The sequence below is a fragment of the Sinohyriopsis cumingii genome, unplaced genomic scaffold (assembly GCF_028554795.1).
Source record: "Sinohyriopsis cumingii isolate HCF-2022 unplaced genomic scaffold, ASM2855479v2 utg002132l, whole genome shotgun sequence".
In the NCBI taxonomy this organism is placed as follows: domain Eukaryota; kingdom Metazoa; phylum Mollusca; class Bivalvia; order Unionida; family Unionidae; genus Sinohyriopsis; species Sinohyriopsis cumingii.
The window spans coordinates 49,218-71,694 of record NW_028316136.1 but is presented as its reverse complement, the minus strand read 5'-3'; the positions used below and the strand labels follow the sequence as shown (position 1 = coordinate 71,694).

Sequence of the window (22,477 nt, the reverse complement as noted above, 5' to 3'; positions counted from 1 at the left end):
ACAGAATATGGTTGTTTCTTTGCGGCATAAAATTGACATGAAGTAGTAATTTTGAAGAAGAAAAAAACCCCACACAAAACACCTATCCCCCCCCAAAAAAAAACAAAAAAAAAAAACAAACAATATGCATCCCCCCCACCACTAAGTGAACATATTTCGTCCTTGTGTCAGTGGAAATTTCACTGTAGTGGTTTCTTTATGCATTAGCTAACATCCTCGATTTCAGTTGTTTATATACTTTAAATTTCGTACGATATTTTCTGTATAGCAAAGATAGTTTTAACTGTTTGTTTAAAACTGGTAGATAAGCTCCCCATCTCCTCACCCCCTAAAAAAACGTAGGCATTGATTCATCTGATTCCTTAGCCAATGGTCAAACTTGCAAATTTATGAACGAGTGACCTTTATCACCATGTACAACCGTATTACTTAAACTTACATAGTCACATCCCAGAAAAACTATTTGGCAAAAGCCTTTCGTCCTTATTATCAACGGGTTCTCTATACTACTTATTGTACATGGTGAACATACAGAATGTTCTACAGCTTTCGCGATTGGCTCAGACGTCTAGAGAAGGTAGGCCATTTCAGTGATATATGTCTATTTTTAGACGCAGTTTGTTATAAACAAATCCACATGTATATCGCATATATATACTCCACGCGCTTCAAGAAAGTTATAGAAGATTCGCGAATTTAATTAGTTTGTAATATATAAACGGGCCGACTCTCCACTCGACTATGCATAGAAGATTCAAAAGTGAGCACAAAGAAAAGGGTTACGAGTCAGAGAAGTGACAATCTTCCTAAGCGAATTTCAGTGCGAATATAAATAGGGTAGATACCTTTGCACTTCACGCATAATAGTAAAAGACTGAAATAATGACTGGAAAAGCACCAGCTATCGGTACTGACTTGGGCACAACTTATTCTTGTGTCGGAGTTTTTCAGAATGGAAAAGTAGAGATTATTGCAAATGACCAGGGAAACAGAACGACACCGAGTTATGTCGCTTTTACAGACACGGAGAGAATGATCGGCGATGCTGCTAAAAATCAGGCGGCTCTCAACCCTGAGAACACCGTATTCGATGCAAAGCGACTTATCGGTCGACGATTTGACGACCCGAGCGTTCAAAATGATATTAAACATTGGCCATTCAAAGTTGTTAATGTGGAATCCAAGCCAAAGATACAGGTGGAATACAAGGGAGAGACCAAAGTTCTTGCTCCTGAAGAGATCAGCTCTATGGTTTTGACGAAAATGAAGGAGACGGCAGAAGTTTATCTTGGTAAGAAGGTCAAGGATGCTGTAATTACAGTGCCAGCCTATTTCAATGACGCACAGAGACGGGCCACTAATGACGCTGGAGTTATCGCCGGTTTGAATGTCCTGAGAATCATCAACGAGCCCACAGCCGCCGCCCTGGCATATGGACTTGACAAGAACCTTAAGGGAGAGATGAATGTGCTTGTGTTTGACTTAGGGGGTGGAACATTCGACGTATCTATTCTGACAATTGACGAGGGCTCCCTGTTTGAGGTAGCAGCAGAGGGGGCGAACAGACCAAAACAGTTTTACAAGTAACCCCTTCCAGGAAACTATTCCTCGATAGAGGGCTTATTTCGACGAAATAAACCCTTCTATTCAGAATACAGGACAAAAAAAAAATGTCCCAAAAAATTCGGAGAGTCTCTCCTCGAGAAATTTTTCGAATTTCCCCAGGGATGCAATGCATTTCCGCTGGCAACTTGGGTTACTTCAATAAATCTGAAACAGTTTCCGTGGCGGGGTCGTTATTGAAAAATCCATGGGGTGGGTCCAGCCCCCCCTGCTGCTCTACGAAGTCGAAGATTTCCAAGGAAACATTTTTATGTTAACCATACAGTGTATCAAGGCCGATACGGTATCGTGTCCGCGGGTCGTGTAAATTTATTGTCACAAATCCATGCGGGGTTCTTTGAGCGCGACTAAAGAAATTCTTAAACTTATTAATATCCATATCGCCGCTACACCATGTCTGATGAATATTTCTCAGCGTATGAACATCAACTCCATTAAACACAGCAAGAAGATTACAGTTATCCCTGATTACTTTTGGTATTTGTGTGTAACGTTGAGTAACATAAATGACATCGGTGTTTTTATGACGACCTCGTGAAAATATTCTTGCAGGATTTTTTTGCTTGTCCAGCATCACATCATCATACACTACTAGGTTATTTATTTCCCCGTCGAGGTCTTCCACGGACGGAGCTTCTTCAATATCAGTTATAAATTCAACAACATCCTCGCCGTCTTCACTCAGCGCTTTTGCACTCTCATTAAAATCTTTTATAACATCATAACAACGTTGATCATCCACAGACGGAGCTATCAAGTATAGTTTGTCCCATTTCATCCACTTCATTATCATGTTCAGCAACAGCTGTGTTTTACCTGATCCTGACGGTCCTATGATGATCATTCTGATAGAATTTGGTAGCGCGGAATTATGCTTGACTGGTTCTTTCCTTCGCGTCGCAGAAAAATCAGTGATCTCCATTTGTATATAAGGAATAATAATTATGGATCTATATTGTGTGAAGTGTAAGGCACAAACCCCTACGAATGATCTAACAACCATTACAACAAAAAATAACAGACAAGCACTTTCTGGTAAGTGTGCGCGATGTGGCACAAAAAAATTTAGATTTCAAAAAAAAAGCCTGACAAAGTCAGCGGAGGTGACATCGCAGCAACCCTCGGACGACTTCCAGGTACCCCTTGGGCTAAATATCCCGGAGAAAAACATCTCCCAGGATACAATTACTGCGGTCCAGGGACACGACTAGATATCAGACTTGATGAACAGTCTAAACCAAAACCGGGAGAGTATCCGATAAACGCTATCGACGCAGCGTGTCACATACATGATGTTGCTTATCGAAGTAAAGATCTACAAGACAGGCATATCGCGGATGTGAAATTAATTCATGCACTAAGCGCCATAAAAAATAAATCATTTAGGGAGTCACTCGCTAATTGGTTAGTAAGATCAGCGATGAAATCTAAATTAGCATTAGGCGCTGGATAATTAAATAAAAATGCAAGCGATTTATTATTCCCCGGCCGGATACTGGAGAGGTAACTCAGCAATTAATAAACTCGCCAACGCGGCATCAGTAACACGCGAGGTTGCCAAAAATTGGCTATCAAAACAAGCAATATGGCAAATCTACTTACCACCACCTCGACAAATCAATTTTGCACATTTTGATGTTAGTACCCCCAATGAAGTTCATCAGGCTGACATATTATTCCTGCCTCATGATACTGTCCGTAGAAAAACATACAAATACGCGCTAACAGTAGTTGATGTTGCTAGTAGATACAAAGAAGCAGAACCGTTAGCGACTAAAACAGCGTCCGAAGTCGCCTCTGCGTTTAAACGAATTTATCAGCGAGGACCTCTAAACTGGCCACGATTATTACAAGTTGATCCTGGCAAGGAATTTCAGGGCGCGGTGTCATCGTTGACAAAGCAGCATAACGTTACCATACGACGAGGACATACTGAAATTCATCGGGATCAGGCAATTGTTGAGCGATTTAATAGAACACTCGCTGAGAGATTATTCGGATACCAGTACGCGAGGGAATTCATTTACGATACGAGATCTCGTGAATGGGTTGCAAGACTGCCAAACGTGATAGCCGCACTGAATAATGAAATTACCAGAACAACAAACATGAGACCTGTAAATGCAATCACAAAAAAATATATACCCCGCGTCAGTGAACGTGTTTCAACGCAGCCAACGACGCTAGCGTCCCCGTTGCTGGGTAATGTCACCGTTAGGTATTTATACGAACCCGGCGAACTCGAAGGAGGAAAAAAAAGGGCAACTGATCCTATATGGAGCGTTACAACACATAAGATATCCAGCATAACCAGATCAACTGGGAGAAACGCAATCTACAGATTAGATTCGACTGCTCCTCAGCGTGGATTCACACGCGAGCAACTTCAGGTGATTCCCACGGATACACAATTACCACCTCGATCACTTAAATAACTGCAGCAGCACCTCTGCGTCGATTACACTCAAGACAGGTCAACATCACATTTTCACGCGTATGACCGCGATTACTATCTATTCTATCTACGGTAAATTGCCTTGGATTATTTTTCGAATACTGCCACAGCAATAAACAATTACAACTCGCGCAGTGATTATTCTGCTGTTGTTGTAATTGTATAATAAATGTTTCGTCGAGATCAAACTCGTTGCCATTTTTTTTGTCGCTCTGTTTGTAACCGGCTAATTTCTTTCTTATTGTATCATCAGCGATTGATCTGTTGATGCTGTCGGAGATAACATCATCTAATACAATTCTTCGTAACTGACCTATCCTTCTTACTCTTGACACGGCTAAATAAACTAAATTTGACCACTCGATGCGATCATCAACAATCCAAACTGTTGTATCTGAAATAGTTAGTCCCTGCGAACTGTGGATGGTCATAGCGTATCCTAGCGTCCACGGGGATTTGCTCATTTTCAGTGCCTGTTCAACAGCATCAATATCAACTGTGACAATATCATTTAATACTAAATTCTGTTTTTCCGATCTCCCAGGTATATCAACGTCGGTATTCTGCAATCGCGTATCAGCTGGTCTATAACACAACGGCACTGGCAACATGGGAAATTTCTTCTGATGTAACTGAAATAACCGCTGCTGAAGTGTGTCCCTGACTATCTTTCTACTTGCCACAATTAAATCACCTGGTTTCCACGTTTCCCAAAAGTCGCTCAGCGAAGTCTCTGGAATTATTTCACGCATTATCTCACACTGGACTTTATTGGTTTGTAGCCTGATCAACGCCTTAAACTCTTTCAGCGTTTCATCGAGTGCTCTAACATCGTTAGTTATTTCCTCATAATAATCTACAAAAGTTTTCAGCCACGTGTGTGGAGATTCACCTGTAAATGGCGGTGGTTGACCATGATCGCCGCACATAACAACTGCGGTATTTTTCTTTAGCAACCAATCCAGAAACTGTTTTAATGTATCCAACGGCACAGTGTCTATCTCATCCCAGATTATTTTCTCGGGGATATATTTCGTTCCCATTCGCGTAGGAGTCCATGTGCCGCCGCTGTATTTGAAAAAACTGTGATACGTACACGCGTTAACATCCCGTTGTCGCATCTCCCTGGCAAGTCTATGTGTGGGTGTTAGCACAATCATGTCAGAGTTTCTAAATAATTCTATCGCGCGAGTTGTCTTACCGGAACCACCAGCCCCGTTGAGATAAACTGTTCTATGTCTCACAACAGGATCGTGCACCGGCGGCAGCGAAGTTGTCGTAGAAATTGAAAATTTCCCAGATATTTCTGCGCCGCGATATTCATCCTCGATTTCAACATCAGCTGATTCACAATATCCATGCAACATTTCATTTTTTATTCTCCATGAACCCCACGATGGATCATTCGGTATAACCTTATTCAACGCCGCTAAGTGTTTTTTATCGATATAGAATGAATCCGTTGCAACTCTCACTGCGTCAACGGGAAACCTATTAATCATCGACAATAGGTTTATTGATACATAAGCTAGCATCGAAGATCTCAAATGTGTGTACTGAGATGATTCTCCGTCGATATAACTAAAAACAGTTCCTAATTTTTCCCCGTTTGACAGAAACACATCTTCGCGGGTACAAAACGTATTATTCGTGGCGGCATCAGCGACAATAAGATCCAATTCGGCCTCGTCCATGATTAATCGACTATGATGTAGTTTATGATCATACGCTCCACCTTGAGTAAATTTTCCTATTATTCTTCGTCCTAGATCTTTTGCTGTGCTTTCATCAGTTCGGGGAGCTCTTTCGATGATAGTGTCGATAAACGATTCTGGATATTCTCGGAAATTTTCAATTTCTACGGTGACTTGCGGAGTTGGCAACCAAACTTCGGTTTGACGACAGTAGCATATAATCGCTTCACTGACCGTCAGCGACAGCAGTATTCGACTGTCAAGCATGTATCGCAATAACACTATTGGTGCCCATCGCTTCTCAACGAAATGTTTACCAAACCAAGCATAACACACAGGATGTAAACCCGTAGCGAGTTTAAACGACGACACACAAGCAACCCCGGTCAGGTCAAAATCAGGCAATGGTCCGTTTATGGCAACTCTTGTCATCGAGCTTGTAATATGACCAAACCGTTTAAAATACTCACTACATTCCCCCCGCCCAAGAAAACTTCCTGGATAACACGCCGTCATATCCACGGATATCATATCGCGGTGATCATACTGGGTATTCCACAAACCACCGTGCCCGTATTCGATACAGCTCTGTTGAATATCCTCGAGAAAACTCTTCGGGGTTGGTCTCCATGAATTTCGTTCTCGGGCTATATGCGTGACAACACCCGGGACAGTAAAACACTGCGTCAGTAACGTATCAGTGTTCGTCGCATGATATTTTTCTGCGAGTTTTTTCATTTCGTGATGTAATGCCGCCGTTCTGTATACCTCCCCGTTGGGTTTCACAAACTGATCAAACTCTCCCTCGAGGTCACTTCGGAATAACCACACCGACACTGGATCGGTTTTACTTATCTGATAAATAAAATCAAACATAGAAATGCTGGCATTTCCGCTCGTGGAACCACTAGCATTTTCCAATTCCGGATAATACTTTACAACACGATCTCGAGGAAATATCCTAACCGAGTCAGTCCAGGCGTGACTGTTATGATCGATAATAGTTATTGGTGCTCCACGGGAATCATATTTACTCTTGTACAATACCTCACCGGTCAACGATGAAACCGTTATAGGAAATTTTAGTAATCGTTCGAGCTCGGCAACATCATTTATTGACGCTCCTTCATCCACTACTTTTGCCGCCCACGCTGCTATTTTAGTCTGTCTTAGCGGTGTTAGGCCGTTTCCTCGCATTGCATTTTTAAAATGTTCCATTACTCGCTCGGCTACACAATTCAACCCTGTGGATTTTATCAATGACTCTGACATCTTCATCGGTTTGAGTTTATCAACGCGTGGTTTCTTCATCGGATAAATTCCATAAATGACTGCGGTCACAGGATACGCTCTGGCATAATACGGTGTATCAATCCCAACAAGTACTCCCGGGTTTGAGTCTTTGGTTACGACGACGGTTTTCCCCCGCCGGGCATCAAGAATAGGGTCTAGTTTGTCTCTGATAATCCACGTTGTTTCACCTGTTTCCGTGTCGTCGACGCCAACGATAAATTTTATCTGAATGAAATATTTTTTATCATCGAGATACCCAATTATGTTCGACGCGATTGTATCGTTGATGGTACCATCAATGATGGCATTTTCAGAAATGATTTTATACGAAGACCACACATGTGCAGCACCATCACGACGAAACTCTTCTTTGGCGTTCTTGATAACACCAATTACGAGTGTGAGTTCTCGTCGTCGTCGATCAAAAGTTAACCGGTCAAGATCGAATCGACCGCCTGCGGGTTTTATTCTGGATAGTCTTTCAAAACTCATTATTATAATTAAGACAAGTATTTAAATAGACAAAAATATTATATATAATGAACGGAAACTCAAAGAGTTTCTCCGGCGATGCTAGCATCGCTCATGCAAAGCATTTCTCATGCAAGTGGATCAAACTAAATTCATCAGAGCCGTGTAGCAGACGTTGCAGAGGCGAATACTGTGGACAACATGCTCAACAGGTCCGCGGTGGGAGTCTAGGACCGATACCATGTATCAGATGCGGCATTGGAGTACGAGGAAAAACGCAATTATGTTCAGCGTGTGGGGGGAAACGCTATCGAGAACTAAAACGGTATTATGATAAAAAAAATCCAGCCTCGAACGCTCTCACGGAGCGTGATTACATAAATAAGTTTTCAGACAAATTATGAATTAGACAAATGATTTGCTTATAGTATAATGAATCAGGAATTCACCCCCGAACAAGAATTTGTTCCACATCCAACTATTCCAAATTATGAGGCAAACCGAGATGGCACGGTGCGACACTGCACGCGAAGACGACCAGTTGGTACAGTTGATAATGCTGGTTATTTAAGATTTACTGCCACGTGCTCAAAGAGGTATTTATGTCATCGTTTCGTCTATGAGGTTTTTAACGGAGTGATCCCTAAGGGTTTTGTCATTGATCACATTAACGGTAACATACTTGATAACTCTATAAACAATCTTCGCGTGGTCACTCAGAGCAAGAACTGCCTACTGGGTAACACAGGGCGTTGTAAAACAGTTGCAAGAAGAGCTATTAAATCTATAAACGCAGGTGAAGAAATTGTATTCCAGTCAATAAACGCCGCCAGTAGGTATTTCGGTATTTGTTCACCTGTTGTACAGCATGTCGCAACCGGGATCTACAAAACAGCATTTTCAAAGAAGCTCAAACAGAAGATTTCATTCTGTTATATCATTGACAACAACGATAACTCAGTATAAGAAAAAAAAACGAAGAGTTTCTCTGGAAATGCTTTGCATTTCTCGTCCAAGGGACTTCTCAGAAACGCTAGCGTTTCCCAATTTAAAAATATAAAAATATATAATAATATGAATCACGAAAACATAAATGTCATAATTGTTGAACTCGAAAAATTGCAACAGCGGGGTTTTAATATTTTACTAGACACTGAAACAATTATGTCAGATTTTGAATCCTTGAATGAGCTATCACGGTCCGGGAAGAACAATCTCCCTGCCAGATATAGGTTCATTAAGGGTTTGCAAGATCGCATTTACAGATCGCTTGCCACGATAACGTCCAATCAGGTATCTGAATTTATTCCACTGTGCGTTGCAGTTGAGAAGATCAGGCTTGAATTGTCATCCGAGTATGAGACTCGAAAATTAATTAACACCAGGGTGAGACTGTTAAAAGGGTATATAAAGAATTCAGACGCGGAAATGCCAGGCATTTCCGACACAAATACTAGTATTTGTGACGCCGAAGAAGTATAAATACCACCGCGTGCACGCCAGCGTGGAAATGTCGAGTTGAGAAATTCAAAGAATTTCCAGGGTAAAAAAAAAGTGTATTATTTTTTTTTGCCTTGGAATTTCTCAACTCGAAGAGTTTCTCTGGAAATGCAAAGCATTTCTCATCGATGAGTGTTCAGGATTTGCTTGAGCGTTTCAACATCAATACAACAATGAGAATAGTTCATAATCTGTTCTCGTTGACACCAAGCTGTGATCATATGATTTTGCTGTAGCTGTGTTAATTGTGACGACGTCAACAAGAAGTCTTCGTCGCCGTACACGTCAACGATTATTTTAACGGGGAAATACTGTCCCGAGAAGTCCCTTGGACTTCCTGAGAAATGCTTTGCATTTCCAGAGAAACTCCTTGAGTTTCCAGAAACGCTAGCGTTTCCAAATGCGGTTTTTATTGCCTCGTGAAGAATTTGCTTATCATGAATATGAACTCGTGCGTGAATGTACTCACACATTATACACAACCGTTTTTTTTTAAATGCGTGAGCGTGGAAACTCGAAGAGTTTCTCATGCTAGCATCGCCAGAGAAACGCTATGCGTGGAAACTCTTCCAGAAATGCTTTGCATTTCCAATTTGGAAACTCGAAGAGTTTCAGGACTTCACCAGTAAGTTCACGGAGACAGTCTCGCCACGCAGGTCCAACAACCCCCCCCCGTTGGTCGGTGAGTTTAAAATTTATCGTTGACAACCACGGATTATTACACCGCAGATAGACCACATTGATTGGTTCTTGCACAATCAGAAAACCAGGAGGGTCTCTTGGTGTAAACGTATACAGGATAAACCCCTGCGTCGCCGTCGTAGTATCTGATGCGCTGTAGCTACCGTCGATGACGTCACATACAAGATTGACCGCGATAACATCTGTGATATTTACGATCCCGGGTGAGATGTGTCTGCCATCGGATGCTGTACTGTTGTCGTGTCTTAAAATAACAGGTTGTGGTTTTGTTCGCGTGTACGTGGCAGAAATATCTTCGAAAGATTCCGCGATGAGATCCTGGACTGATTTTCTCAGTGTGTGCGCGTTATATCCAGGAAGTTTAAAATCTGAAATATCCTTCACGGGAATACCAAATCGGGCTGCAAAATTCGATCTTTTTTGGGTTCCATAATCGCCTTTGTGATCCAGTAGATTCTGAATTACTTTTTGATTCATAAATTCCATCGTGGATACGAGTTTGTTTAGTTTTTCTATGGTGGTGATAATGTTCGTGCGAGAACTGCTTGCAGTTCCAGGTTTTGTTATATCAGAGATATAATCTTGAAAATATACTCGCAACAGGTCTAGCTGTTGTTTATGTGCTTGTTTGATCGGATTAAAAAAATGAGCTTCTATGTCTTCTGGAAGGTATTCACGGAATCTCCCGTCTTCGAAAGCTGTATATATTATATCCAAGGGGTATCTATCTAATGTTGAAAACCGGGCTTGGCCTGATCGTAATTGATCTGAAAATAATAAATGCTCGCCGTACACGAGGTCGTGTAGTTCTTCCTTCGTGGTCTCGAAATCCGATTTTTCAGGTTTTGGTGGACCCGGTTCAACCTCGGGTCGTTCTTGTGGCCATCCTAATACTGTTCGGATTGAGCTGTTATAAATATCCACGGCGTATCCCGGTGTTGAGATTTCAATGACCGCAGACAGCGTTGGTTCGTGCGCGGTCACAGATATTTTGGCTTCCTTGCCGGTGATTCGTTTTATTTGGCGTTGTATCTCATTGTTGATTTCTTCGATCTGATAACTCCCAGTGGGTAGCGTAATTGTATCCCATTCAAGTTCACGTTGCGGGTCCGCGCTGGGTCTCCCGAACACAAACGAATTATTCGGCTGCTGACCGCCAAATGATGCCGACCTGATATTGGGCCAGCTGTGATACGCACTGAGCTTTGCTAATGCGATTTCACTCACACGAATTGGAGTTGGAAAATTAATGCTGAATTCTGGTGTCGTCGAGGACACTGAGATCATTGTGGTCCTTACCGGTGTTGTGTTTGTGACTATTTGCTGAAGCAGTTCCTGTGGCGTTGCCATCAGTGACATTATTTATTTGTTTAGTTTTCAAATAGTCATTGTACACATCTGACATTAGTTTGAATTCAGAATCTGATATCAACGCAGCGTCGCTGGATTGCGCGTCTAACGATGATGATATCAGCGATGATAATTTCTGGTATGCGGTCGTGGCTGTATTTAATTTTGTCGTGTAATCGTGTAATTTTGTGTTAGCACACGAGGATATTTTTTTTGCTATGATGCCGAAAACTCCTGCTGTTGCTGTAGCAGCGGAAACAGAGATCGTGGCAGCGACTACTGCAGTTACCGGAGTGACCGCTGATAGTATTACTCCCGCGGATGCAACAACGGCAGATACTGAATAAACCATAACGTCTAACACTGTTATGCGTCTGCGGTATTTTTTTACTTTTTGACTGGTTACTTCGATGACAGTTTTTAACTCAGATTGCCACTCACGGACTTGATTATATCGATATTGTTGAGCATCTGGAAATCCTTCGGATTTCAACGTTGACATTTATTTAAAAATCGCTGCCGATTTTCAATTACGCGGTAACCAATTGAGGTGTTGAAGCGACGAATTCCAAACACCACCAGTAAGATGTTGCTGTTAAAGTATCGTCGGCGGCTTCAAGCATAAATGTTTCCTCGGTTCCGCTGTTTAGTATTACAGTGCAAACCCCGGAATACTTATCGGTGGAATGTCTCCAAGGATATGTTGTGAAGATTTCAAATTTAGCGGCTGAAAACACAGACAACCTGTAAACACCGGTGGCTGTTGCTGTATATTTGATAGTGTTATTTTGTTGTGACCATGTTGCGAATCCCGATGATACCGTGAATACGATGTTGGTGATATGCCCGGGAGTAACTCCAGTGGGAACTTTAATCAGACTGGTTTTGTTAACGATCTCAGGAATACCCGATACGATATTCTGCTGTGTTTGTTTGATCGTGTTAATGTTATTTTCTATTATCTGAACTTGATCTGAAAAACTTTTTTCCGTTCTGACTACACCTAACCGGGTATTAATCTTATTGATATCGTTGGCGTTATTAGTAAGATTTGGTATGATTTCAGAAAGTTTCGTGTCGACGACTGGAGGAGTTCCAAAGAACTTATCCACGGTCTCATCAGTTTTTGCGAAGTTTCTTTGGAGTCTTTTAAACCCGTTCACGTGAACATCATACTCTGACCGCAGCGTATTTAGTTTACCGTTGACGATGTCCACGTATTGTTTGTTTGACGCATCCTGGTCGGATTCGGGATTCGCTAACGCGGTTATTTTGTTGCCGCTCATGCTGAGTTCGCCGGTCATTACGTCGCCGGATTTTATTACTCTGTCGATGATTAGGCCAGCAACGAGTTGGTACTGCGTGTCGACGTATTGTTTATTTGCGGCATCTTCGAGACCTTCCGGATTTTTTAGAACGGTTATTTTGTTGCCGTTCATGCTGAGTTCGCCGGTCATTACGTCGCCGGCTTTTTTCACACATTTATCAACACCTTTATCAATACTGTCTTTGATGCTTGCGATTGATATGTTCGAGTCCTTGATGCGGCCGCCATCACTAAATGCAACGAAGTTATCCTTGGTAGCTCCAAGAACTCTGCGAATTATGTCATTGAACTTAATGTTGCTTGTTCTTAGTTTTCCCTGCTTGTCCTGAAAAATAGCAACTTCATCTGGGTCAACTCCAGCTATATTCAAAAGATTATCGACTTCATCTCGGGTCGCATATTTTGAGAGATCAGCATCTGTGCCAGGTTTGACTTTTCTTGTGAAAGGTCTTCCGTAAATATCCACCATTATTCTTATTGCTGTTTTTCAAATGCGAGCATGAAAATGCCTAGCATTGGAAACGCTAGCGTTTCTCGATGCGGTATATTCATACACTACTCGATGCGGAGGAGTTGCTGGATTTCTTGAGATTGCATCAAGAACATTTAAAACCTCGTTCCCACAAATGGGCGGATCAATTAATGTTTGTGTTGGTAGCGTCGACTGCCACACTGGAACATTATAAAATCTGCTGTTGAGAGTGCGAGGCACTCCGCGGACATACTTGAGAAACTCAACTGGCGGTGCTAAACCGTACGAATCAAAATAGATAATTCCACGTGGATCGATCGCGTAAGCAACCCAGTGAGTTCCCGGACCGTCTTTGTTGTCGAGATTGATAATGCCAGTTTCTGGATTATTTGGTCGTTGCGGTAATTGATCTCGCATGAATACACCTCTGAAATGTTTTATACGCAATTTTTTAACAGCATCGAGTAAATCAAAATTGCTCAACGGCGTTAGAATTTTTTTGGATACCATGATGGTGGAGTTCCTGGTAGTCTTAGACCGCGTCCCTTTTTTTTGTACCCGTGTCCGGTTGCCTTCTTTAGTGCCATTCCAGCTGCCGGTCCAAGTGCACCGAGTGCTATCGCCTGTGCTGCCGCTGGTGATGGAGTTCCCGATAATCTTAGACCGACGCGCCCCCCCTTATATCCGTTTCCGGTTGCCTTCTTTAGTGCCATTCCAGCTGCGGTTCCAACTGCACCTAACGCTGCAGCTTTTGCCGCTGCGCCAAGTAATCCTGGAATTGCAGCAGCTAGTATTGGGATGAGCGGAAATATTCCACCGGTTTTAGTCATGTCCTTGATAGCTGCAGCAGAGAAATCAAGGCGGATACCGGTTTTTGCTGTTAGTGCCTTATTAAAATGTTTAATCTGAGTATTAGTCAACGACAGCTTGTTTGGACCACCAGTAATCTGATCTCGTTTTAGTGTTATTGATGTCCCGCACGTGCTTGCGTTCTTTGATTGCAATTTCTTCGTTTGACCGGAAGTCAAGGTGACATTAACATGACTGTATGACATTATATCCTAAGTTTGATTTTAATTGCGTTACATATTCTCGATTGGAGCGTCGATGACCCTCATTCGTCCGCCAACACCTTCAAGCAGCATTGCTTTATCGGAGAGTATGACAGCGATCGCTCTAAAACCAGCAGGCGGGCCGAGGGGAAACTCACCTACACGAGCTTTGAAGTGTATATCAACGACAGATTGTTTTGTTAGATCCAAATGTTCCAGCGAAAAGTAATAAATCGGATACAGCGTTGTAAAATCCAGTTGTGATATCTGCAACCCGGTATCAATATTTTGATCACGTCCCATAAATGTCATCAAACGATGATACGCCCGTGCAACTTCATTTCGCTCATAATCTATCAGTATATCCTCGGATGGTTCCTGATGCCCGTTTATTCGCAGCGAAACCTCAGAGACACCAAGTTTGTCAAATATCATATTACTCTGTAGTTGGGAAGACAACCTCGCATTTTGCTGGAGTGCAACAAAAATATGTCGCGGCGCTGATATTCCCTGTTGTGATGCTATGTGCCACGTAAACTGCCCAGCACCGGCACCTTGAATGGAATCTGTTGATGTTGTTAACCACGATATCAGTGATTTACCACCTGTGTCCATGAAAGAGAGTAATCGTTGCTCTTCAGTGATCGATGGGGACATCACTGGCATCCACAAAGCAAGCTTGAATAATATTACTTTACCGCCAGCAACACCGTCTTCTCGCCAGATAGCGTCAACGTCATCACTTTTTCGGTTAAGTACAACTGTATGATTGGCTCCAAAAATAACCTTTCTGACATGTCTGCAAAATCCAAAGATGTGAGACAGTGGAATTGCGCATGAAAATCTCCTACGTTCACCTTTTAACATTAATTTACGTGTAGCAAAACCTAAATTGTAATCTGGACTAGGCCTTAATATTGGAAATGCAGCACCTGGTCTGGCCGGAAATCCAGCCGGTTGCGGGTCCATAGCAGTGCCTTGTGCTGTTTGTACTTGAATAGTAGATCTGTGTTCAGGATGATCAGAATTATCCTTAGCGAACATCATAGTCGGACCAGCTGATCTAGTGTAATCATCTGAGTATCTCGCTAATCCCAGGATTGTTGTAGCAACGTCGACATTATCCTGAATTATTTCAATTTCTCTTCCGTCAATGCTGTATGAAGCACTTTTGAACAGCGCCATGATACCGTTGTTAACAAAACCAACTCGAACATTAGCTCCGTATTCTGTATTAGCGTCAACATTTGTTACAAGTTCACCCGTGACTTCAAGAAATGCTTCAGCGGGCAGGAAATATCTACTTGTATCCTGGACTCGTAATTCAATTCGTCCGCGTTGATTAGGTACTGTTGCCTCATAAGAATAATACTGATAATCGCGCACGGACTCATCTTTTAGTGTTGGTGCATCCATGTCGAACGCTGGATCAGATATAGGTTTAAACATTTTATATAAAATTATTGTCTTCTAAAACGAAATCCGCTTCCTGATATCAAGCTTGTATTTATTTGTTCGGGTGTTTGGGTTACAAGCTCTGCAAGTTTTTGATTGGCAGCCCGATTTATTACTTTACTGACGTCCGCGGGCATAAGTTCAGTACTGGCCAGTTTCACCGGTGGCGGTTTTTTTGATCTGCGAATTAACCGTGACAGTCTGTCCTTGATTGACGCGAATGCTTTCCCGGCGAGATCACCAACAGATCCAAGGGCTTTATCCTTGACAACATCAATAGCTTTCATCGACAATTGTTTTGCAATCGGTAACACCTTAGGGGCTATTCTTGAAAACAAACCAGTAACTGTATCACCGAGACCATCTCCGTAGGTTGCTCTGTAGACTGGTAATCGCGAGTTCACTACGCGGACTGGTAACACGCTAGTGTGTCTAGGTTGAGAATTGTGCACGATCATTTTATTTAATTATTGTTTCTCTAACTAAATTTGCTAGTCGCTGTGGTAACCGTCTGCGAGTTCATCAATGAGTCCCCGGTAAACGCCGATATCCATGATGCCACGCTGAAATAGTCTCTGACAGATATTTGCGGCTTCGTTTATAATTTCCGGAGAGTTGTTTCCGGCACGTTTTCCTCCGATGAGAACTTCTAGCCGTGATACATCATTGATGATATTATCAGGGCAGATGTGGTTGTTATATCCGCGACCGGTGTAACCTTTTCCTGTTTTCTTTAGTTTTGCTGATATTTTAACAATTTCATCAGTTACAGATCTTTCCCTTTTTTCTATCTTTTCTACCTTAGAGTAGGTACCCTTTTTCGGTATTCCTTTTTGTAATTTTTCTCTTTCCTCCTTTAAATTTTTTAATTCATTTTTTAATTCTTTTATTTGTTTTTTCAGTTTTTCCTCTTCTTCTGATATATCGGGGGGGATGGGCGACGAAACAGGAGTGGTAAAATCATCATCAGGAGCGCTAGCCCCCATTTGTTCACGCGATAAAATTTCAGGCACTGGATCAGGCGGTATCATTGCAGGGTCTATTTTTAGAGCTGGTGGTTTCTTCTCCTGTAGTTTCGACTGTTTTTTCATTTCCTTTTCCTGTATTTTTTTCTTCTTTTCTTCCTCCCTTTCCTGCCTTTTCATTTCCATTTCCTGTATTTTTGCCTGCCTTTCCCTTTCCTTTGCCTTCATTTGTTGGTCTCTTAGTTCCTTATTAACCCCAATTACGCCAGTTTTTATGAAATTATAGGTATCATCAGTGCTAGATATTCGAGAAATACCTCGGTTTACTTTGTAAACATAATCCCTCCAATCAGCCTGGGTTATACCCGAGGCAGCTCCTGGTTTTAGAAATTCTTGCCGGTTAGGATAATTTAAGACAATCCAAGTAGAAAACTCCTTAAGTTCATCCACGCTAGTAAGTGGAATATTTTTTATCTCAGTAATACCATCTTCGGTAAATTTATTAATAAATGTTTCCTTAGCAACTGTCACTACTCCGGCGGCACCTGGATCAACTACAGCACCTTCATCTGCCTGTTGCTGTTTAAGTTCTTCTATTGCTTGAAGTAACCCTCGTTTTGTTTTGGTAGGGTCAGCAGGATCAGGTTTTCCTACAATTGCAGTTTTAACTTCACCAGTAGCTGCTGTAATAGGCTTAAATAATTCCTCCGCAGATGTTGCAAACTCAACTCGCGCTTCTTGTCTTGCTCGTAATTTTTCTTTAACGGAATCATGGACCGGAATAAATTTTTTAATCGCGGCTAGTCGTTGTCGTGCCAATCTAGTTGTGAGTGCTTCTCCGATATTTGCCATTATTTATTTGTCCATGATTTAATTTCCCCGCATGGATTTGTGACAATAAATTTACACGACCCGCGGACACGATACCGTATCGGCCTTGATACACTGTATGGTTAACATAAAAATGTTTCCTTGGAAATCTTCGACTTCGTAGAGCAGCAGGGGGGGCTGGACCCACCCCATGGATTTTTCAATAACGACCCGCCACGGAAACTGTTTCAGATTTATTGAAGTAACCCAAGTTGCCAGAGGAAATGCATTGCATCCCTGGGGAAATTCGAAAAATTTCTCGAGGAGAGACTCTCCGAATTTTTTGGGACATTTTTTTTTGTCCTGTATTCTGAATAGAAGGGTTTATTTCGTCGAAATAAGCCCTCTATCGAGGAATAGTTTCCTGGAAGGGGTTACTTGTAAAACTGTTTTGGTCTGTTCGCCCCCTCTGCTGCTGAGGTAAGGTCCACAGCTGGAGACACACATCTAGGTGGTGAGGACTTTGATAACAGAATGGTTAACTTCTTTGCAGAGGAATTCAAGAGAAAACATAAAAAGGACATCTCCAAGAATGCGCGTGCCCTACGGCGTCTACGCACAGCATGTGAACGTGCAAAGAGGACTCTGTCCAGCAGTACCGAGGCCAGTGTAGAGATTGACTCTTTGCACGATGGCATCGACTTCTACAGCAAAATTACAAGGGCTAGATTTGAGGAGCTGTGCATTGACCTGTTCCGAAGTACACTTGAACCCGTAGAGAAAGCTTTGAGGGACGCTAAGATGGACAAATCTATGATCCATGAGGTTGTGCTTGTTGGTGGTTCCACCCGTATTCCTAAAGTGCAGAAACTGTTGCAAGAGTTTATGAACGGCAAGGAGCTGAATAAGTCCATTAATCCTGACGAGGCTGTAGCTTACGGTCCTGCAGTTCAAGCTGCTGTCCTGACTGGTGTTCAGAACGAGTCCATCAAAGACTTGCTTCTAGTGGACGTCGCTCCGCTTTCGCTTGGTATCGAAACGGCTGGTGGCGTAATGACAAAGCTCATCGAGCGCAACACAAGAATCCCAACCAAAACATCGCAGGTCTTCACAACTTACTCCGACAACCAACCGGCTGTATCCATTCAAGTATTCGAGGGGGAGAGGGCCATGACAAGGGACAATAACTTGCTCGGTCGTTTTGAATTGACTGGAATTCCACCAGCACCCCGTGGTGTGCCCCAGATTGAAGTAACGTTTGACATCGACGCTAATGGAATCCTTAACGTTTCCGCCGTAGATAAGAGCAGTGGCAAATCCAACAAAATTACAATCACAAATGACAGAGGTCGGCTTAGTAAAGAGGATATTGACAGACTGGTGGCCGACGCCGACAAATACAAAGCGGAAGACGATAAACAGAGAGAACGCGTGTCAGCTAGAAATGCTCTGGAAAACTACATTTTCAGCGTGAAACAGGCGGTATCATACACTGGAGACAGATTATCAGTAGACGACAAAAAGAAAGTGTCGGATACTTGTGACCAGGCACTCAAATGGTTAGACAACAATTCTCTGGCAGAAAAAGAGGAGTTTGATCAAAAGTTACAAGATGTTCAGAAGACGTGTTCCCCCATCATGGTAAAATTACATGGCAGTCAACCCCAATATGGCGCCCATACTAGCCAACAGGGATCTCAGGGCAGGCAGGGACCCACAGTTGAGGAGATGGATTAAACTAAGATGAAAGGTCTAAATCTAACGAGTTATGACTGTGATAAAGTTTGAAAAAATTGCCAAAGTATTTTATATTTAATATGATTGTACTGGACGTAAAACAAAATGGAAGTACAGACTTCTGTTTTTTTATATATATAGAACTGATTCGTTATCAAATATCGAATTCTCAGGTATTGTGGTGTACAAGTTTACAATTAATCTCTGTGGTCATTGCAAGCGGCCAGTTACCATTATGCCATTGGCCAGTATAATTAAAGTAACATGTCCTATACATTCGTGCATATATTTAATGATTTTATGTGCATTACTGCTATATTTTATATATTTTAATGAATGTTAAGTTCTTTACGTTTTAAATTTTTACTTGTACCTCGTGTTTCATTTACTTGAACGTTTTGTATAGTGTTTTACTTTTAGATTTTCCCCAACTACTTGTAGTTGGTACGACATACTTATACATTCATGTTAGATACATTCTGTGTTAATGTTCGCCTAATGTGTAATAAAAGTTTTAAAATTCTTGTTTGCTATTTTCGACTGGATATTTAACTTTTCCTATTTCGGCATATGTTCACACTTAAATATGCATGCATCACCATGTGTCAACATTTCCGAATTCTCTCGATTCGTTGGCTTTAGTGGTTAGAGCTTATGTCTCAGATGTGATAGATCGCGGGTTCCAAGTCAGGTCAAGTCATACCAAAGACTTATAAAAAATGGTACTAGCGGCTGCATTGCCTGGCCCTCAGCATTAAGAGGTTAGTGTTTGGACTGATTGGCCTGGTATCAGCTTACATATAATCTCTCTGGTCATTTGAAGCGCCCAATTGCCATTATGTCATTGCCAGTGTATTTTAGATATGTTAAGATGTTTCAGTTTTACATTTTATCTTGTAGCTCATATCTCATTTACTTGGAAGTTTTATACGTTGAATGTTTAGATTTTTTCATCTACCTTAAGTTGGCACAACATATATTGTACATTCAAGTTAAATAATCCTGCATTAATGTTTGCCTAATGTTTGACAAGTTTTTTAAAAAAACGTTTTTCTTTCATTCTTTTCTGGTGGTTTAACTTTTTTCTATTTCAGAATGTTTTTGACACTTATACATTTAATCAGCACCACATGCAATTAAGATTTCCAGCATTCTCTTTCCTCCCCCTCTCTCTCTTTTTCTGGTGGCCTAAGTGGTTAGAGCGTACACCTCTGAGGCAGTAGATCACGGGTTCCATCCTACACCAAATCATATTGATGACATAAAAATGACACTAGCAGCTGCATCGCCTTGTGGTCAGTATTAACAGGTTAGTGTTAGGACTGGTCAGCCTGGTGTCAGGATAACGTGACTGGGTGGGACATCATGCTACATGTCAGCAGCATGATTATCCAGAGCTGGAGATCACAATAAACCGTCAAACTGCAGACATTATCACAGCGATAGGACTAAAATTATTAAAGCTACTTTAAGAATATTAATCACTCATAATCTCTCTCTCAAGCTCATGTCAAAACAAAAGCACAAACATTCTTTGTTCACCTCCAAAAACAAAAGTGGTCAATACACGAGGATGTGTGAGGAAGCTACTGCTCTCAGTGAAATGCAATTGGATGTGTCAGTTTGTTTTCTAATATATCTTGGAATAACACTGCCTATCCTGTGTCAGCCATACACATTGACTGTTCCCTAAACAACAGGAACAATACAATCTTTTGCAAATGCACCATGAATGATAAACATTAAAAACAAGGTATAAATCTCCTCTGTAGACATATAGGATTACACACCAGTTACAGGTCTTTCTTCATCTTTGAGAACTCACTCCATTCTTTCAACAAATATGATTACGTGCTGATACAGATCTGTTTTTATCTTTAAGAATTCCAGTCTTTAAATATTTATGATGACACCAATAGATTTTTTTTGCTCTATCTTCAAGAACTCCACTCTTTAAACAGTTCTGATGACTGAACGGCCAATACAGATCTATTTTTATCTTCAAGAACTCTAGTCTTTAAACATTTTGATTTGCACACAGATACAGATGTTTTTATCTATAAGAACTCGCTATTCCAGGTAAAACTGATTTGCAAAATTTTCTCAATGTACCATCGATGACATTAACATTCTTTCTAAATATAAAATAAGCCCACCACACTGAGTGATGGCTGCAAGGACTTTGCTAACACATGGTGATACAGGGAGTGACAAAGTAAAAAGTCATTCAGTGCTACATCCTAAATAATTTTCCACGTCTTTTCCTATGGTGGTTTTGTAGCCAGTTATTAAATTTACATTTTTTCAATGCAAAATTTAGTGAAATTCCTGTTATTTAATTGTGGTAAATCAGTAATTTACTAATTGGTCTGGAGTGCCCTACTCTGCTAGCTATATCCATCCCAAAAAGTCTGCTGCTTTTATATGTCTCTTTTGTAGTCTGTCAAATTCTTTAGACAGAAAACAATGAACTGCCAATAGCCATGTTGGAAGAGAAATAAAGGCAGATAGATGGATACATACATGAAAACATACATGTTGCATGTTCTCTGTTCCCTTATGAATCCAGGCTGTGTTGGATTAAGGCCTTGCAGTACCTTAAGCATTGAAAGTATTATTCCCCCCACCTACAAAATATGAAACTAAACAAAATTTTAAATCAAAAACAAGAAAAAATAACTAAAACAAAAACAAAAATAAAAAGTTGAAAAGGTGGGAAAATACCAGTGTTGCCATCATTCCAAATGAAAATACTCATAAATGCAGATCAAAATGGTCATATATAATTCATTCAATTTTATGTAGATCTGCAGACAGACAGAGAGTCAGATGGTTACATACATGAAAATACAGATACATTTTGCTGGTTTTCTGCGTTCTCTTATGAATCCCAGGAAAACCTGAGGACAATGTTCAACTGTTAAGAATTTGCTGGAAGGCATTAAAACCAACATGTGGACAGACTGGAAGAATATCCGACAGGCAGAGAAACAGAAAAGAAGACAAATGAAGGTAAGGAAAGATACAGGCTAGTTCCTTGACAAGCTGTTTACGAATTCTCTCCTTGGCAGATTAGGCACATACTGGGGAAAGAGGCTGGACATGGAACAAAAATGGATAGAAAGAATGGCATGCACAAGAATAGACATATATATATAATGCATATATATATATATATATATATATATATATATATATATATATATATATATATATATATATATATAATGCATATCTATAGGATTCATTTTCTCTTCACCAGCACATTTTAACAGTGACATTGCGATAAACTCTAAATATCCCCGTCTGTCCCTCTCTATCTGCTCGTAAGTTACCATTTCTCAATAAGCGCTGGATGGAAATTCACAAACCAATTGAATTATTTTGCCAAAAGTAATCTACTGCAAGACAGGTATCAGATTATATTATTATATTATATTATTATACAGCAAATACCTTACAAAACATCCTTAATCAAAAGTTGAATGATGTCTAAAAGACATGTTTCCCCATCATGGTGAAATTACATGGTGGTCACCCCAAATACGGTGCCCATACTAGCAAGCAGGGA

At 41.1% G+C, this 22,477-nt stretch overlaps 1 protein-coding gene across 1 annotated transcript; it reads left to right on the top strand.

Annotated features, from left to right (window-relative positions):
• Positions 1-755: 755 nt before the first annotated feature.
• Positions 756-19,431, top strand: LOC149771059 (heat shock protein 70 B2-like). The gene is made up of 2 exons (XM_089948881.1): positions 756-1,542; positions 17,650-19,431. Exons 1-2 carry the CDS (start codon positions 883-885, stop codon positions 18,904-18,906), a joined length of 1,917 nt encoding a protein of 638 aa, XP_089805007.1. The 5' UTR covers positions 756-882; the 3' UTR covers positions 18,907-19,431.
• Positions 19,432-22,477: the final 3,046 nt, after the last annotated feature.